Raw genomic sequence first — 12540 nt, 5'->3', positions numbered from 1 at the left:
TTCTAATACCATTCGATCCGATTTTGGTGAGAAGATACAAACTGATGCAGACAGAAGGAGACTCCAGCCTTTGTTCAATAGCTTATGGATGGGTAACTAAATGTGCTACAGGTTGATAAGCATTTACTAGGCATATGCATGCAGTTTCCAAGCCGGAGAGGTTTGTGAATTCCATATGCAAATAACCTGAAATACTCTTGATTAACCACCTACCTATATATACAATCCAAAAGGGAGGCCTATTCGTCGCTACTATTTATTTCCATGTTTACCTCTCCTCCCTCCTACAGACCCCCCTTCACTTTCTCCTCCCACCCTGTCCCGCCATCTTGGGCCGATAGGAGCAGCCATTACTTAACTAAATGACAGTGCCAACAACTTTCCACATAAATAAACAGAGACTACACCCCGAATTCTCCCTGAGTTTCCATGTGTGGCACACGGGCGAGGAAGCTCCCGGAAGAAAACACCTTCCCATGTAAGTGTGGTATTTCTCTGGCAGAAAAGCTCCAAAAAGTAAACAAGTCACCTAACTTCAGGTAAAACCCATACCAAATGAGATACAGGTCAACAGCCCAAGGCAAACTCTGCACCGACCTAAACTACAGGCAACTTCCCCCTTCCGGGAGCAGAGACCCAAGAAACCCCCAAACGTTGGGTGAACAGTAGACATCATGAACAGCCTGCCTTAGAGGAAAAGAACATAAACCGAGAGGTACAAATTTGAAGGAATCTGCACACATTTAGGATTCCTTGACCCTTTTCAAACCACCTCGGAGATCATCGGCCTTAGCCCCCAAAACAGTAAAATCGGAGACTATTCTGTCGACCGAGTTGAGCTCGGCCCCAGTGGGCTGCTTTCTCCGATCTTCTAGCTGCTAGAGGGGAGAGCGATTTCGCAAGCGAGCAAGCGAGGTACCCGAGAGTGGGGAGGGGAGAGAGCACGAGCAGGAAATACTTTTCCGGAAGCCCCTCGACCGTCGTCCGCGACCACAATGAGCGCTGGCCGGGCCACAGGGCCACAGGGCCCCCGGGGCGAGCGCGGCGCCGGCTTGGGGAGACCGTGTCCGCGCTCCGGCCCGCAGCTGTCTTACCTTGCCCAGTAGGGCCTTCGTCCTAACGCCATCTTCATGAAATCTCACGAACCCGAAAAGGCGGCTATAGGAAAAGATACACATAGCTCGTTAATGCTTCGGGAACGACACCGATCCCCGTCCCTGCCCGAACCCGAGGCCCCGCGTTGGCGGCGCGGGAGCGCCAAGCCTAGGTGCCCGCCCCACAAGAGGCGAGCCGCGCTCTGGCCTCCCCGGAGAGAGGCGCCAGCCTGTCCGGAGCCGACCCGGCAGATGACGGTAGCTCGTACCTGTCCAGTCCACCGAGCGCCTCCCTCTCTTCGGCTGTCAGGCTGGGGGACGTCTCCTCGCTCTCGCCGCTCGCTTTTCCCGCCGCCATTTTCTTTTCCTCATCACCGAAAGCGGCGGCAGCGGCAGCGGCGGCGGCGGTAGCGAGCGACACTCCGCAGGATTTCATGGAAACGCAGCGAATTCACAACTCCAACGCCGACACCCCCCCCCTCCTCTCCTAGGGCCGGGACCCGCAACGACGCCCCCAATCTCCGCACGGGACCGGCAGACCAACTTTATCGCCGCCTCCTCCTGCGCCGCGAAAGGCGGCAACGAAAAATCCCAACGCGGTCGCAGCGAAGGCGGCAGCAGCAGAGGCTGCGGAGCCACCGAGTCGGGCAGCGGCTGCAGCTCAGCTGTAGGGTCACATCGCGGGGGCAGGAAGGGGACAGCCACGGGCAGGGAAGGCGGGGATGGCAGGAGCGCGCGGGGTTCGGGAGCACTGCGGGGATTCGGTGGAGACACAAACTTCCCCGGTACCAGCACAAAGTTGTTGTAATTGTGTCACACAGCGAACCCCACGCCGCCGCCGTGACCCCCCCCTCCCCGCCCGGCCGGCGCAGCCAATCGGTGTGACCTACTCTCTTCACGTGACCTTTGTTGACTCGCGTCAGCCTTGGTTCTACTGAACTTGCTAGTTTCCAGAGCCCCGCCCACCGAGTCAGTCACCCAATAGAGAAAGGAACGCGCTCCAATACTTACCGGTGATTGGCTAATGAACACGTCTGTCGTGGGACGGTTGTCACAGAGAAGAAGCAGCATGTTAGGTTGTGCTAGTTAAATACACAGTCAGAGAATGGAGGGTCCGGCCCGTGTCACCTCGGGAGCCGCGGCGGGCTAGGGAGGGGGAGGGGGAGGGAGCTGCGGGGAAGGGCGAGGTCCGGCACCGCCCGCAGCGGGCTGGAGCTGCCCTGGTACCCCACTAAGACAGCCTTTGCTTGCCGGGGAGCTCCTGAGTAGGCCCAGCCTGCGGCTTCTGTCGTACCGCGCGCACCTTTTGGAGGTCTCGGTCCCCACAGGACCAGGTACAAGTGGCGTCGCCGGGATGTGGCGCAGGGTCCCGGACCTCTGCCCATCTAAGAAGGCTCAGACTTAGCCCTGCTGGAAAAAACGGCCTCGACGAAGAGTGCACTTGGGAAACAGTTGTCGACCCCATGTTCCATGAACTATGGGCCGCCCTACACTGGGCCGCGCTCGCAACCGGATCCCCTCACCAGCACCAGAGTGCACGGGGTGGGAGGGCGGGGAAGTCTCCTGACCCTCATCCATATTTCCCCCCCAGGCCAGAGGGACACAAGAGTCTACTACGGGATCTGGAGCGCTAACCGTAGCAACCCACCGCCAGAGATCTGTTGGTGGCACTTTTGGGCCAAATTTTCGTGCTTTCTGGGTTTACCCTGCGTCCTCTGTAACTCACTGTAATATAAGAAAAACAGCAGTGAAAATATAAGGATATCCAGAATGTTGTGTTCTGTTGCGATCTCCGCGGATCCTGTATGGAAGATTTGGGGCCGCTTACAGCCCCGAAAAGCTTTTTCTGCCGCCACTACCGGCAGATACCCTTTGCAATAGCACTTTCTTGTTCCCTCTCTATAAGGTGAAAAAAAAATTTTTTTTTCATTAGCCCAGTGCTCAATCCATAGTATAATTGGGAGAAAAAAGAAACCAGGTGTTCTGTAGACTATTTTCAAAAGCAAATTTAGGAAAATATATCTCACATTGCAAATCTGTTACCGTCTTCAAGGACAGGAAAGTATTAGTTCATATGATTCAAATGAAGTTTTATACACTTCGATAGTAACTTTCCACCTGTAGCCAATCGACAATGTTGTATTTAAACTTGGATTTCAAAACATTAAGGAAGACAATTCAGTGCTTCAGTAAATGCTAGCAGCATTCAGTGAGAAGGTATGGAATGGAAATCCCAACTGATTTTGCAGTTTTAAAATGTTCCCCTGAGACTAGTAACGACGAACAAACTCCGGTTTTATATAGACTATATTTCATGTTTAATTACTCTCTAAAACACCTCTTGGTTTTTTATGGTATTCCATTTTGCTTGAAAGAATGACAACTGAGAGCGGAATATTTTCTACAGTTAAGTTAACATACGTATTGTTAACTTTGCTACGTTTAGTGACCTTTAAAAGCCGAAGATAGCCTGAGGTGCGCGCGCGCTCTGGCTCTCGCTCTCTCGCGCTCTCTCTCTCTCTCTCTCAATCTCTCTCCATCCCTCCCTCTCATTTCCTCCCTCGTTTCTTCCTCGCTCTCTCCCTCTCTCGGCTCTTTCCCTCTCTTCTCAAGCTAGCTCGCTTTAGCTCTGCCCCGACCACACACACACACACACAGATCTGTACAAGCAGAAATACAAATCTGCCAGTATATGTCCGTCTTCCTGAAGTTAGCGATTTTTTGACTCTGGCCTTTTCCGAGAATTATAAGGCTACACACTATCCACTCCTGGCTGCCTTTCCCACCATTGCTAGGTAATTGCGGCAGAATTGCGTCTAGAATGCTATGTCCGAAGGGTTTGGTATCAGGCAGAGCTGACTCCAGAGGGTTTATGATCTTTACTCTGCACAGTCTGTGTGACCTTGGGAAAACTATCTTCTAAACCAAAGCCTTTTGTTTTTTAAGATAGGGTCTCCCTATGTAGCCTCAGGCTGGTCTCAAAAATTTCAGTCCTCCAGTGCTGTGATTTCATGTGTTCACCGCCATGCTCAGCTAAACCAGTACTTTGTCTGAAATACAAGGATTTAGGAGGCATGTACTACCAAAGAGGTGGGGAGGGGGGAAGAGAAGGGGGAAATTACCAAATACAAAGACCTAGCCTTAATCAAGCTTGGGATCATTTTCATAGTAATGTAAGTCTTTATATTACTATGTAATTTGTTGGATCTTGCATACACTTATTTGTGAAGCGTTTGCAAATATAGATATGAAACCTCTCCCCTGGAAAGAAAACTGGGAAAAATTCAACAAACGATCTTATAAAAGTTTCTATAAACAATGAATCTGAAAACCCATGTGGAAGGCAGAGTAGGTCACTAAATGAACATCTGTATAAGATACAGATCTAGTTTATAGCTGTATAAGATACAGATCTAGTTTAAATCCTAACTCTACCACTTGATAGCAGGATAACCTTCAACAAATAGTTATAATTTGAGCTCTATTCCTTCCTTCATTTGTTAAAAGGAGATACTATCGCCACTTAATATGATTTTCAGTATTGGATTCCATAAGGTAGGTATCATGCCAGATGCATATGAATTCAAACCTTCGTTAGACTGGAAGTGTAGTTCAATGGTAGACATGTGGTTCATATGCTTAAGGCCATGGTGTCAATCCTTACACACACACACACACACACACACACACACACACACGAATAAAATAGGAAGATTGGGATTTCTGAAACCATGTTTTCACAAGAATGTACTGGTCACCACTGTTATCAGTTAAATTCTGATTCGAATCCAATCTCCCTATAACCCAAAGCAGAGAAGTCTTAGTCCACTTTATACCTGGGGCATACACCCCCAACCTTGCTTTTTTGTTTTATTTGTGTGTGTGTGTGTGTGTGTGTGTGTGTGTGTGTGTGTGTGTGGACACTCTCCCTAAGCATTTTTAGCTCAAGTCTACCGCTCTACCACATGCACCACAGAGCCACTTTGGGCTCTTTCTTAGTAGTTTATTGGAGATAAGAGTCTCATGGATTTTCCTGCCCAGGCTGGCTTCAAACCTGGATCTTCAGATCTCAGCTTCCTGAGTAGGATTACAGGTGTGAGCCACCAGTGTCCTGACTCCAACATTGTTATAACCTCATTTATTCTCAAATTAAACCTTACTTCACTCAGTACTGATTTTAGTTTCATAATTATAACACGAGTTTGGTAAAGTTTAACTTGCAATTACCAAGTTGATAATATGTATAGATAAATCAGTATTTTTTCGTTATATTAAAATATGCTGAGTCAAGTTATGGACAAATTCATTCATAATTTATAGCAATATTATGGTAATAATTGTAGAAATATCAATATCAGAAAAAACACTAAAAGAAATTTAGTCTAAACAACTAAACACATGAAGCATTTGAGAATGCATAATTCATTTCTAATGTTAGCACCATGTAACCTATATGAATAATTTCTAAAAGTCACATTACAAAGCCATGCTTTATCTAGACTTATAAATAGAACTGTCTTAGTTTTTATTTCAGGATCAAAAATAAGTTTTAAAAATTGTACCCATACTTACTAGCATCATAAAAATTTTCTTACTGATGTCTGAACATAATGGATGATAGCAATAAACATAGGGTTAGAGTTAAGTACAGATAGAGAGCTAATTATAAACAGACTTGCGGTTAATAGAAAAGCTGTCAAAATAGTTTCTAGACTTCTTCAGTTTCCTCACAAATCCCACCCCAGCCCCCAACTTGCACGGAGGAGCTTAAATTTCCCCTCCCCTGCTGAGTTGGTGTCAGAGATAGCTTAGCAATAAGTTAGGACTTTTACCACAGCCAGTAGCCACCCCACCACCCCATAAGTTAGCAGAATCCATGTCTGTATCAATAATGAAGCACTCACACCTTTCAGCTAAGAGAATATTATTGGAGACCTAGTAGAGAGACAGAATTCTCATCCCCACAAAATACTATGGAGACAAACACCCCACAAATGCAGTCAATATTGAGTGAGGAACCTGGACTTTAGTCAACACGCAGCAGGAACATGCCACCCCACCCCCCAGCAATGTTAAAAGAAGCCTACAAAAGCAAGAATTAAATAAAATCCTGAGTCTCATAACCAAAAAAGTCCAGGTTTTAATCTACAAATCACTCATCATACCAAAAATCAGGATAACCTTTAATGAGAAAAGATAATAGATGCAAACCTTAAGACAAATCAGATGTTTGAATTATCTGACTAGGCTGTTCAAGCAGCCAGCACTAAAAATACGTCAAGGAGCAATAGCAAACTCACTTGAAATAAATGAAAACCTAGAAATTCTCAGCAGCAAAAGAAGTCTCCAAAAAGAAAGAGAAGATACAAAGACTTATTTGCAAAAACGTGACATCTTGCTTATTATTAGGAGTTGAAGTTCAGGCACTTCTGCTCACAGCTTCTTTGGAATCTGAGTATCCGAGGAACATACAGCATAATCAAGCACTGAATAAAACAATGCTTTACTGTACTCACATAGAGACACAGAGTCAGATGAGCTTCAGTAGTGGGCATCAACCTACACCGGCAGTGAGTCCCTCCAGCAGCCAACTTATTCTCCAGTGCACTAGTGAAAAGACCTAATTTCCCTTCCTGCAGTGGACAGAATTTGCATTGGGATAGGCCAGGTGCAGGGAGGTGCTCAGTGTTTTAGCAGAACAAAGGAACACACATTAAGGCTGCCTACCCAACACCAACTTTGACGGCTTTGCTGTTGTTTTTGAGACTGGAGCTAACCTTAGCTGGCCTCTAAATGACAATCTTCTCTGCCTCTGCTTTCGAAATGCTAGGATTGTAGGGGCACCATACCATGCCCAGCAAAGACTCGATCTGTTGCTAAGCAAATACCTGGGTCCGAGTTGGGGGGGGGGGGAGCGGGGCTGGCGAGGAAGTGTCAAAAGACTGCATCCATGGATTCAAAAGAAAAATTTTAATATATAGTAACAGGTAGCCGCCGCCCCCCCCGCCCCCTCTGGTGACTCACTCCTGTAATCCTAGCTACTCTGGAAGCTGAGATCTAAGGATTGTAGTTCAAAGCCAGCTGGGGCAAAAAACTCCCCAGGGACTTTTATTCCCCCCCCCCTCCTCCTCCCCCCCCCCCCCCATTAACCACTCAAAACCTGGAAGTGGAGTGTGGCTCAAAATGTTAAACGCTAGTCTTGAGCAAAAAGAGTTCAGGGACAGCGCCTGGGCCCTGAGTCCAAGCCCCGTGGCCGATAATACATAAATAAACAAATGCATATATAAATAACAAAGGAAAGGCTTTAATGGAAGACGGGAGGGAATGGGAGAGGGGGAATGGAATCAGTCACCTTAAAGACAAAACAGTAGAAAATACTCAAGCTGAACAGCAGAAAGAAAATAAACTGAAGGGGAGAAAAAGGAATAAACATAGCCTCAGACTGCAACAGAAGATCTAACACTTGTATCATCAAATCCTAGGAGAGGAGAGAGATAGGCAGGACTAAAATGGTACCCAGAGAAATAATGAGAACTAAAACTTTCTAATTCGACATGGTTCTTGTCTTACAGCTCATCTTACTTAGAGAGTTGTAAAAGTTAAGTCCTATACTGTAATAGAGAATTGTGAAGGTTAGAAGCTTTACCCAAATTTCTGTGGGATCTCAGGAGATGCATCTTTGTCAGACTAGGGAAGGTTCATAAGGGAATGAATTGTTGACTGGTAGGAGATGGGCAGGAGGGTCATCTTCCAAGAAGTTGACCATGGCTATGACCAAGAGGAGAGGAAGAGTTAGAGGTTGAAGTTAGAAGATGAGGCAATGCCACAAAGAGTCATCAATGGCTTGCTAAAGCATCATACCAAAGGTTACAGGAAAGTTTTAAAAGATTTTAGCTGGATAACGGTGGGTGGCTTACACCTATAATCCTAGCTACTCAGGAGGCTGAGACCAAGAAGAAGAAGATGAAGAAGAAGACGAAGAAGAGATGGAGAAGAAGAAGACGAAGAAGGAGAAGGAGGAGAAGAGGAAGGAGAAGGAGAAGAAGGAGAAGAAGAAGAAGGAGAAGGAGAAGGAGAAGAGGAAGGAGAAGAGGAAGGAGAAGGAGGAGGAGGAGAAGGAGAAGGAGAAGAAGGAGAAGGAGAAGGAGGAGAAGGAGAAGGAGAAGGAGAAGAGGAAGGAGAAGGAGAAGGAGAAGGAGGAGAAGGAGAAGGAGAAGAGGAAGGAGAAGAGGAAGGAGAAGGAGAAGGAGAAGGAGAAGGAGAAGGAGAAGGAGAAGGAGAAGGAGAAGGAGAAGGAGAAGGAGAAGGAGAAGAAGAAGAAGAAGGAGAAGAAGAAGAAGAAGAAGAAGAAGAAGAAGAAGACTCCATCTCCAATTACCAAGTTTAAAAACAAACCACTAGATTACAGGCATGGCTCAAGTAGTAAGTGGCTACCAGCAAGAAAGTAAAGCAAAGCCAGGTGATGGTGGCTTACACCTGTAATCCAAACTACTCAGAAACGTCCATAAGACTCCGATCTCCTATTAACCCCAAAAAGCCAGAAGTCTGTGTCTCAAGTGGTTGAGCGCTAGCAAATGTGCAAGGCCCTGAATTCAAGCCCCAGTACTAGCACAGAGAAAAAAAAAAAAAAGACACCTTAGCCAAAAAAATTAATAATCACAGGCTGGGAATGTGGCTCAGTGGTAAAGTGCTTGCCTAGCATGCACAAAGCCCTGGGTTCCATTCCTCAGTACTCATAAAGAGAAAAGGCTGGAAATGGCACTGTGGCTCAAGTGGTAGAGCACTAGCCTTGACCAAAAGAAGTTCAGGAACAGTGCCTAGGCCCTGAGTTCAAGCCCCATAACTGGCAAAAAGAAAACTTTTTTAAAATAATCGTAATAACCATAGTGTTGCTGTTGGTGCTAGTGCTGTTACATTAAACAGTGATTTTTCTAGGCTGAGGATGTGGCTCTGGGATAGGGCTTTAGCCTCTGCAAAGCCTTGGATTCAATCCCAACATCACTACCACCACTACCACCACACACATACACACACACACACACACACACACACACACACACACACACACACACACACACACACACACACACAAAGTTGCTTTCACATGTGTTTAGCACTTCTTTTCAGTATCGAGTGCAGTGATTATTGGCTACCAGTCTGATCCTTATGCTAGACCAGGAGTCAGAAAACTATAACCTCTTAACTAAATCTAGGCTTCCTAAGCCATTTTGTCATACATGAAAATAACACTATGTCACCAGCATTTGTCCTGGAGTGCTAGTGTTCTCAGGTAGAATCTGCTGTCTTGATTCGATGGCAGAGGTAGAGAAAAGAGAAAAGAAAAGGAAGGAGAGGAGAGGAGAAGACAAAGGAAAAGAAAAGAAAAATAGAAAATTATATGGAGGGCTGAGAATGTGGCTTAGTGGTAGAGTGCTTGCCTAGCATGCACGAAGCCCTGGGTTTAATTTCTCAGTATCACATAAATGGAAAAAGCTGGAAGTGGTGCTGTGGCTCAAGTGGTAGAGTGCTAGCCTTGAGCAAGAAGCTCAGGGACAGTGCCCAGGCCCTGAGTTCAAGTCCCAGGATTGGCAAAACAACAACAACAAACAACAACAAACAACAACAAAAAACTATATGGAATTCCATAGTTTTGGGTTTTATTCTAAAAAACAAACCCAAAGGCTGGGCGCTGGTGGCTCACGCCTGTAATCCTAGCTACTCAGGAGGCTGAGATCTGAGGATCGCGGTTCAAAGCCAGCCTGGGCAGGAGAGACTGTGAGACTCTTATCTCCAATAAACCACCAGAAAACCGGAAGTGGCGCTGTAGCTCAAGTGGTAGATTGCTCTCCTTGAGCTGAAGAGCTGAGGGACAGCGCCCAGGCCCAGAGTTCAAGGCCAATTTGGTGGGGCTTGTCCTGCCTCAACCTCCCAAATGCCAGGATTACAGACATGAGCTACCACAACCAGCTATGAAATTCACATTTTGAGAGTCATTAAAAATTTCTACTAAAACACAAAAGTGCTTATTCATTTACATGTCTATAGCTGCTTGGTATACCAACACAGAATTAAGCTATTAAGATAGAGAACCTATTTGACTCTCTCGTTGCTTTGCACTGCTGCTCAGTGCCCTACAAATCACAGAGATACTAGCATAAATTGGCAATGGTTTGAGTACTACACATAGAAACTATGACATTTTTATTACTACTGCATACCTATCATGTGAAAACAAGAAGAAACATGAAAAATGGACTTAAAATGACATATTTTAAGGTTCAATAGAATGTAGATTATTTTCTTATCAAATCTGATGGCAAAAGCACTAAGTTATGCAGCAACACTGTGCTTTTCCTAAAACAATGCAATATACGTCAATATTATCATACTAAGCACTTGTCACAATATTCCCAAGTGACAGGAAAGCAACAGTGAGAACAATTAAAAAATTTAAGACAGAATATTTAAGACCACAGCAGAATTTTTACATTAAAATAGGGCTGCAAAATGATTGTCTGATTTGCTCGTTTCCTATCCAAACAAAACTGCACAATCTTTTTTTCAGTACTAGAGTTTGAACTCATGATTTGGTGCTTGTTAGGCAGGAGGCAGGATCTCTACAATTTGACCTTCTAGTCTGAAATTTATGATTAAATTGTTCTTGAGTGCAACAGTCAAAGAAATGTGTCCAGGGCTGGGAAGGTGGCTCAGTGGTAGAGCGCTTGCCTTGCATGCCTGAGGCCCTGGGTTCGATTCCTCAGCACCACATAAGCAAAAAGAAAAAAGCCGGAAGTGGTGCTGTGGCTCAAGTGGTAGAGCGCTAGCCTTGAGCTGAAGAGCTGAGGGACAGCACCCAGGCCCAGAGTTCAGGCCCCATGACCGGACCCCAAAAAAAAAAAAAAAAAAGAAATGTGTCCAGAAAAAGTAAGCTTAGGACTATCAGACTTTTTTTTTTTTTGGCCAGTCCTGGGGCTTGAACTCAGAGCCTGGACATTGTTCCTGAGCTCTTTTTGTTCAAAGCTAGCTCTCTACCATTTGAGCCACAAGCATCACTTCCTGCCTTTTCTGTTTATGTGGTACTGAGGAATCAAACCCAGGGTTTCATGCATGTTAGGCAAGCATTCTACCAGTACATTCCCAATCCTTATACCTTTAACTAGAATAGTTGCTTAAAGAGTTGGAAGATGCTTGGCACCAGTGGCTCACACTCAGGAAGCTAACATCTGAGGATCCAGTTTCAAAGCCAGCCCAGGCAGGAAAACCCATGAAACTCTTATCTCCAATCAACCACCAAAAAACTGGAAGTGGAGCTGTGGCTTAAGTGGTAGATTACTCGCCTTAAGCAAAAGAGCTAAGGGACAATGTTCAGGTCCTGAATTCAAGCCTTAGTACCAATACAAAAAGTAAAAATTTTGACATGGTCCCTCAATTTAACTGTACAATTGAGGAGTGTCCATCTATCCATAACTGAAAATGATTAATCTGCAATGTAAAAGGCAAATATCGAGAGAAAAATTTACTAGAATTCTACAAATGCCTTCCATACAATGGATGTGCTCAATTAAAATCGTATGCACATGGACTGATTGAATGTTTGGCAGTGTCTTTCTGTGTGAAAGACATTTTCAAAAATTGAAATACATAAAATTTCATTACAGATCAACATTATCAAATGAACATTTGCAATCTAATCTGATAATAAAGAACAGTAATTTTGAACCTCAAGCAAGCAAAATATGTTCCAAAACAATGAATCCCATTTTTCTCTGTAGCAGACCTACAATAAAAAAATTTATGCTGTGATTACTGATAGATTTCCAATTTTATCTGTGAAATATCTGTGGAAAGCTGGGCTTAGTGGTACAACCTGTAATAATAGGGCTCAGAAGATTGAGAGAGGATGAACATGAGTTTGAGGCCAGCCTATGCTACATAGTGAGTTCAAGGCCAGCCTAGGCTATATAGCTAGCCCGTTCCTCCCCTGCCCCCATCAAAAATGGTTTAAATATGTTTGTTTGCTTGTTTTTCTGTTGCTATATATGTACTTACTTAGTATCCTAGATTTTGCCTCTTGGCCTGCAAAATCAAAAATATTTAATCTCTGTTTTTGTTGTTGCTGTTGGTCATGGGGCTTGAACTCTCCTCAGTTCTTCAGTTCAAGGCTAAGTGCTCTACCAACTTGAGCCACAGTGCCACTTCGGTTTTCTGAATGGTTTATTGGAGACAAGAGTCTCAGGCCTTTCCTGTTGGGGCTGGCTTTGAACCATGATCCTCAGATCTCAGCCTCCTGCATAGCTAGGATTACAGGTGTCAGCCACCAGAGCCCCGCTAATCTCTGGCTCTATAGACAAAAAGCTCCCCTCCCCCCAAGAGGCTTTCAGTTCAAATAATATATTGCTCTTTGCTGCCAAATGAATCCTAGCTTAACTTCTCATACACACACACA

General features: G+C 45.1%; 1 protein-coding gene across 9 annotated transcripts in view; it reads right to left on the bottom strand.

Moving 5' to 3' along the window:
* Kdm6a (lysine demethylase 6A) overlaps positions 1 to 1999 on the bottom strand; it is a 176854-nt gene extending 174855 nt beyond the window's left edge. For 2 of the 9 annotated variants that reach the window (XM_042683583.1, XM_042683586.1), the window contains exons 1-2: positions 1364 to 1994; positions 1095 to 1158 (exon numbers count right to left, since the gene is read on the bottom strand). In XM_042683583.1, the coding sequence (XP_042539517.1) occupies positions 1095 to 1158; positions 1364 to 1530 (231 nt within the window). In that variant the 5' untranslated portion in view covers positions 1531 to 1994. Of the gene's footprint in view, positions 1 to 1094; positions 1159 to 1363 lie in introns of all 9 variants that reach the window. The other 7 variants (XM_042683584.1, XM_042683591.1, XM_042683585.1 and 4 more) reach the window with 7 other exon arrangements.
* Between the last annotated feature and the right edge of the window lie 10541 nt (positions 2000 to 12540).

Source organism: Dipodomys spectabilis, unplaced genomic scaffold (genome assembly GCF_019054845.1).
Source record: "Dipodomys spectabilis isolate Male_0828 unplaced genomic scaffold, ASM1905484v1 ptg000082l, whole genome shotgun sequence".
NCBI classification, from domain to species: domain Eukaryota; kingdom Metazoa; phylum Chordata; class Mammalia; order Rodentia; family Heteromyidae; genus Dipodomys; species Dipodomys spectabilis.
The sequence above is the reverse complement of the archived record's forward strand: the minus strand, read 5'-3'. Positions and strand labels throughout refer to the sequence as shown.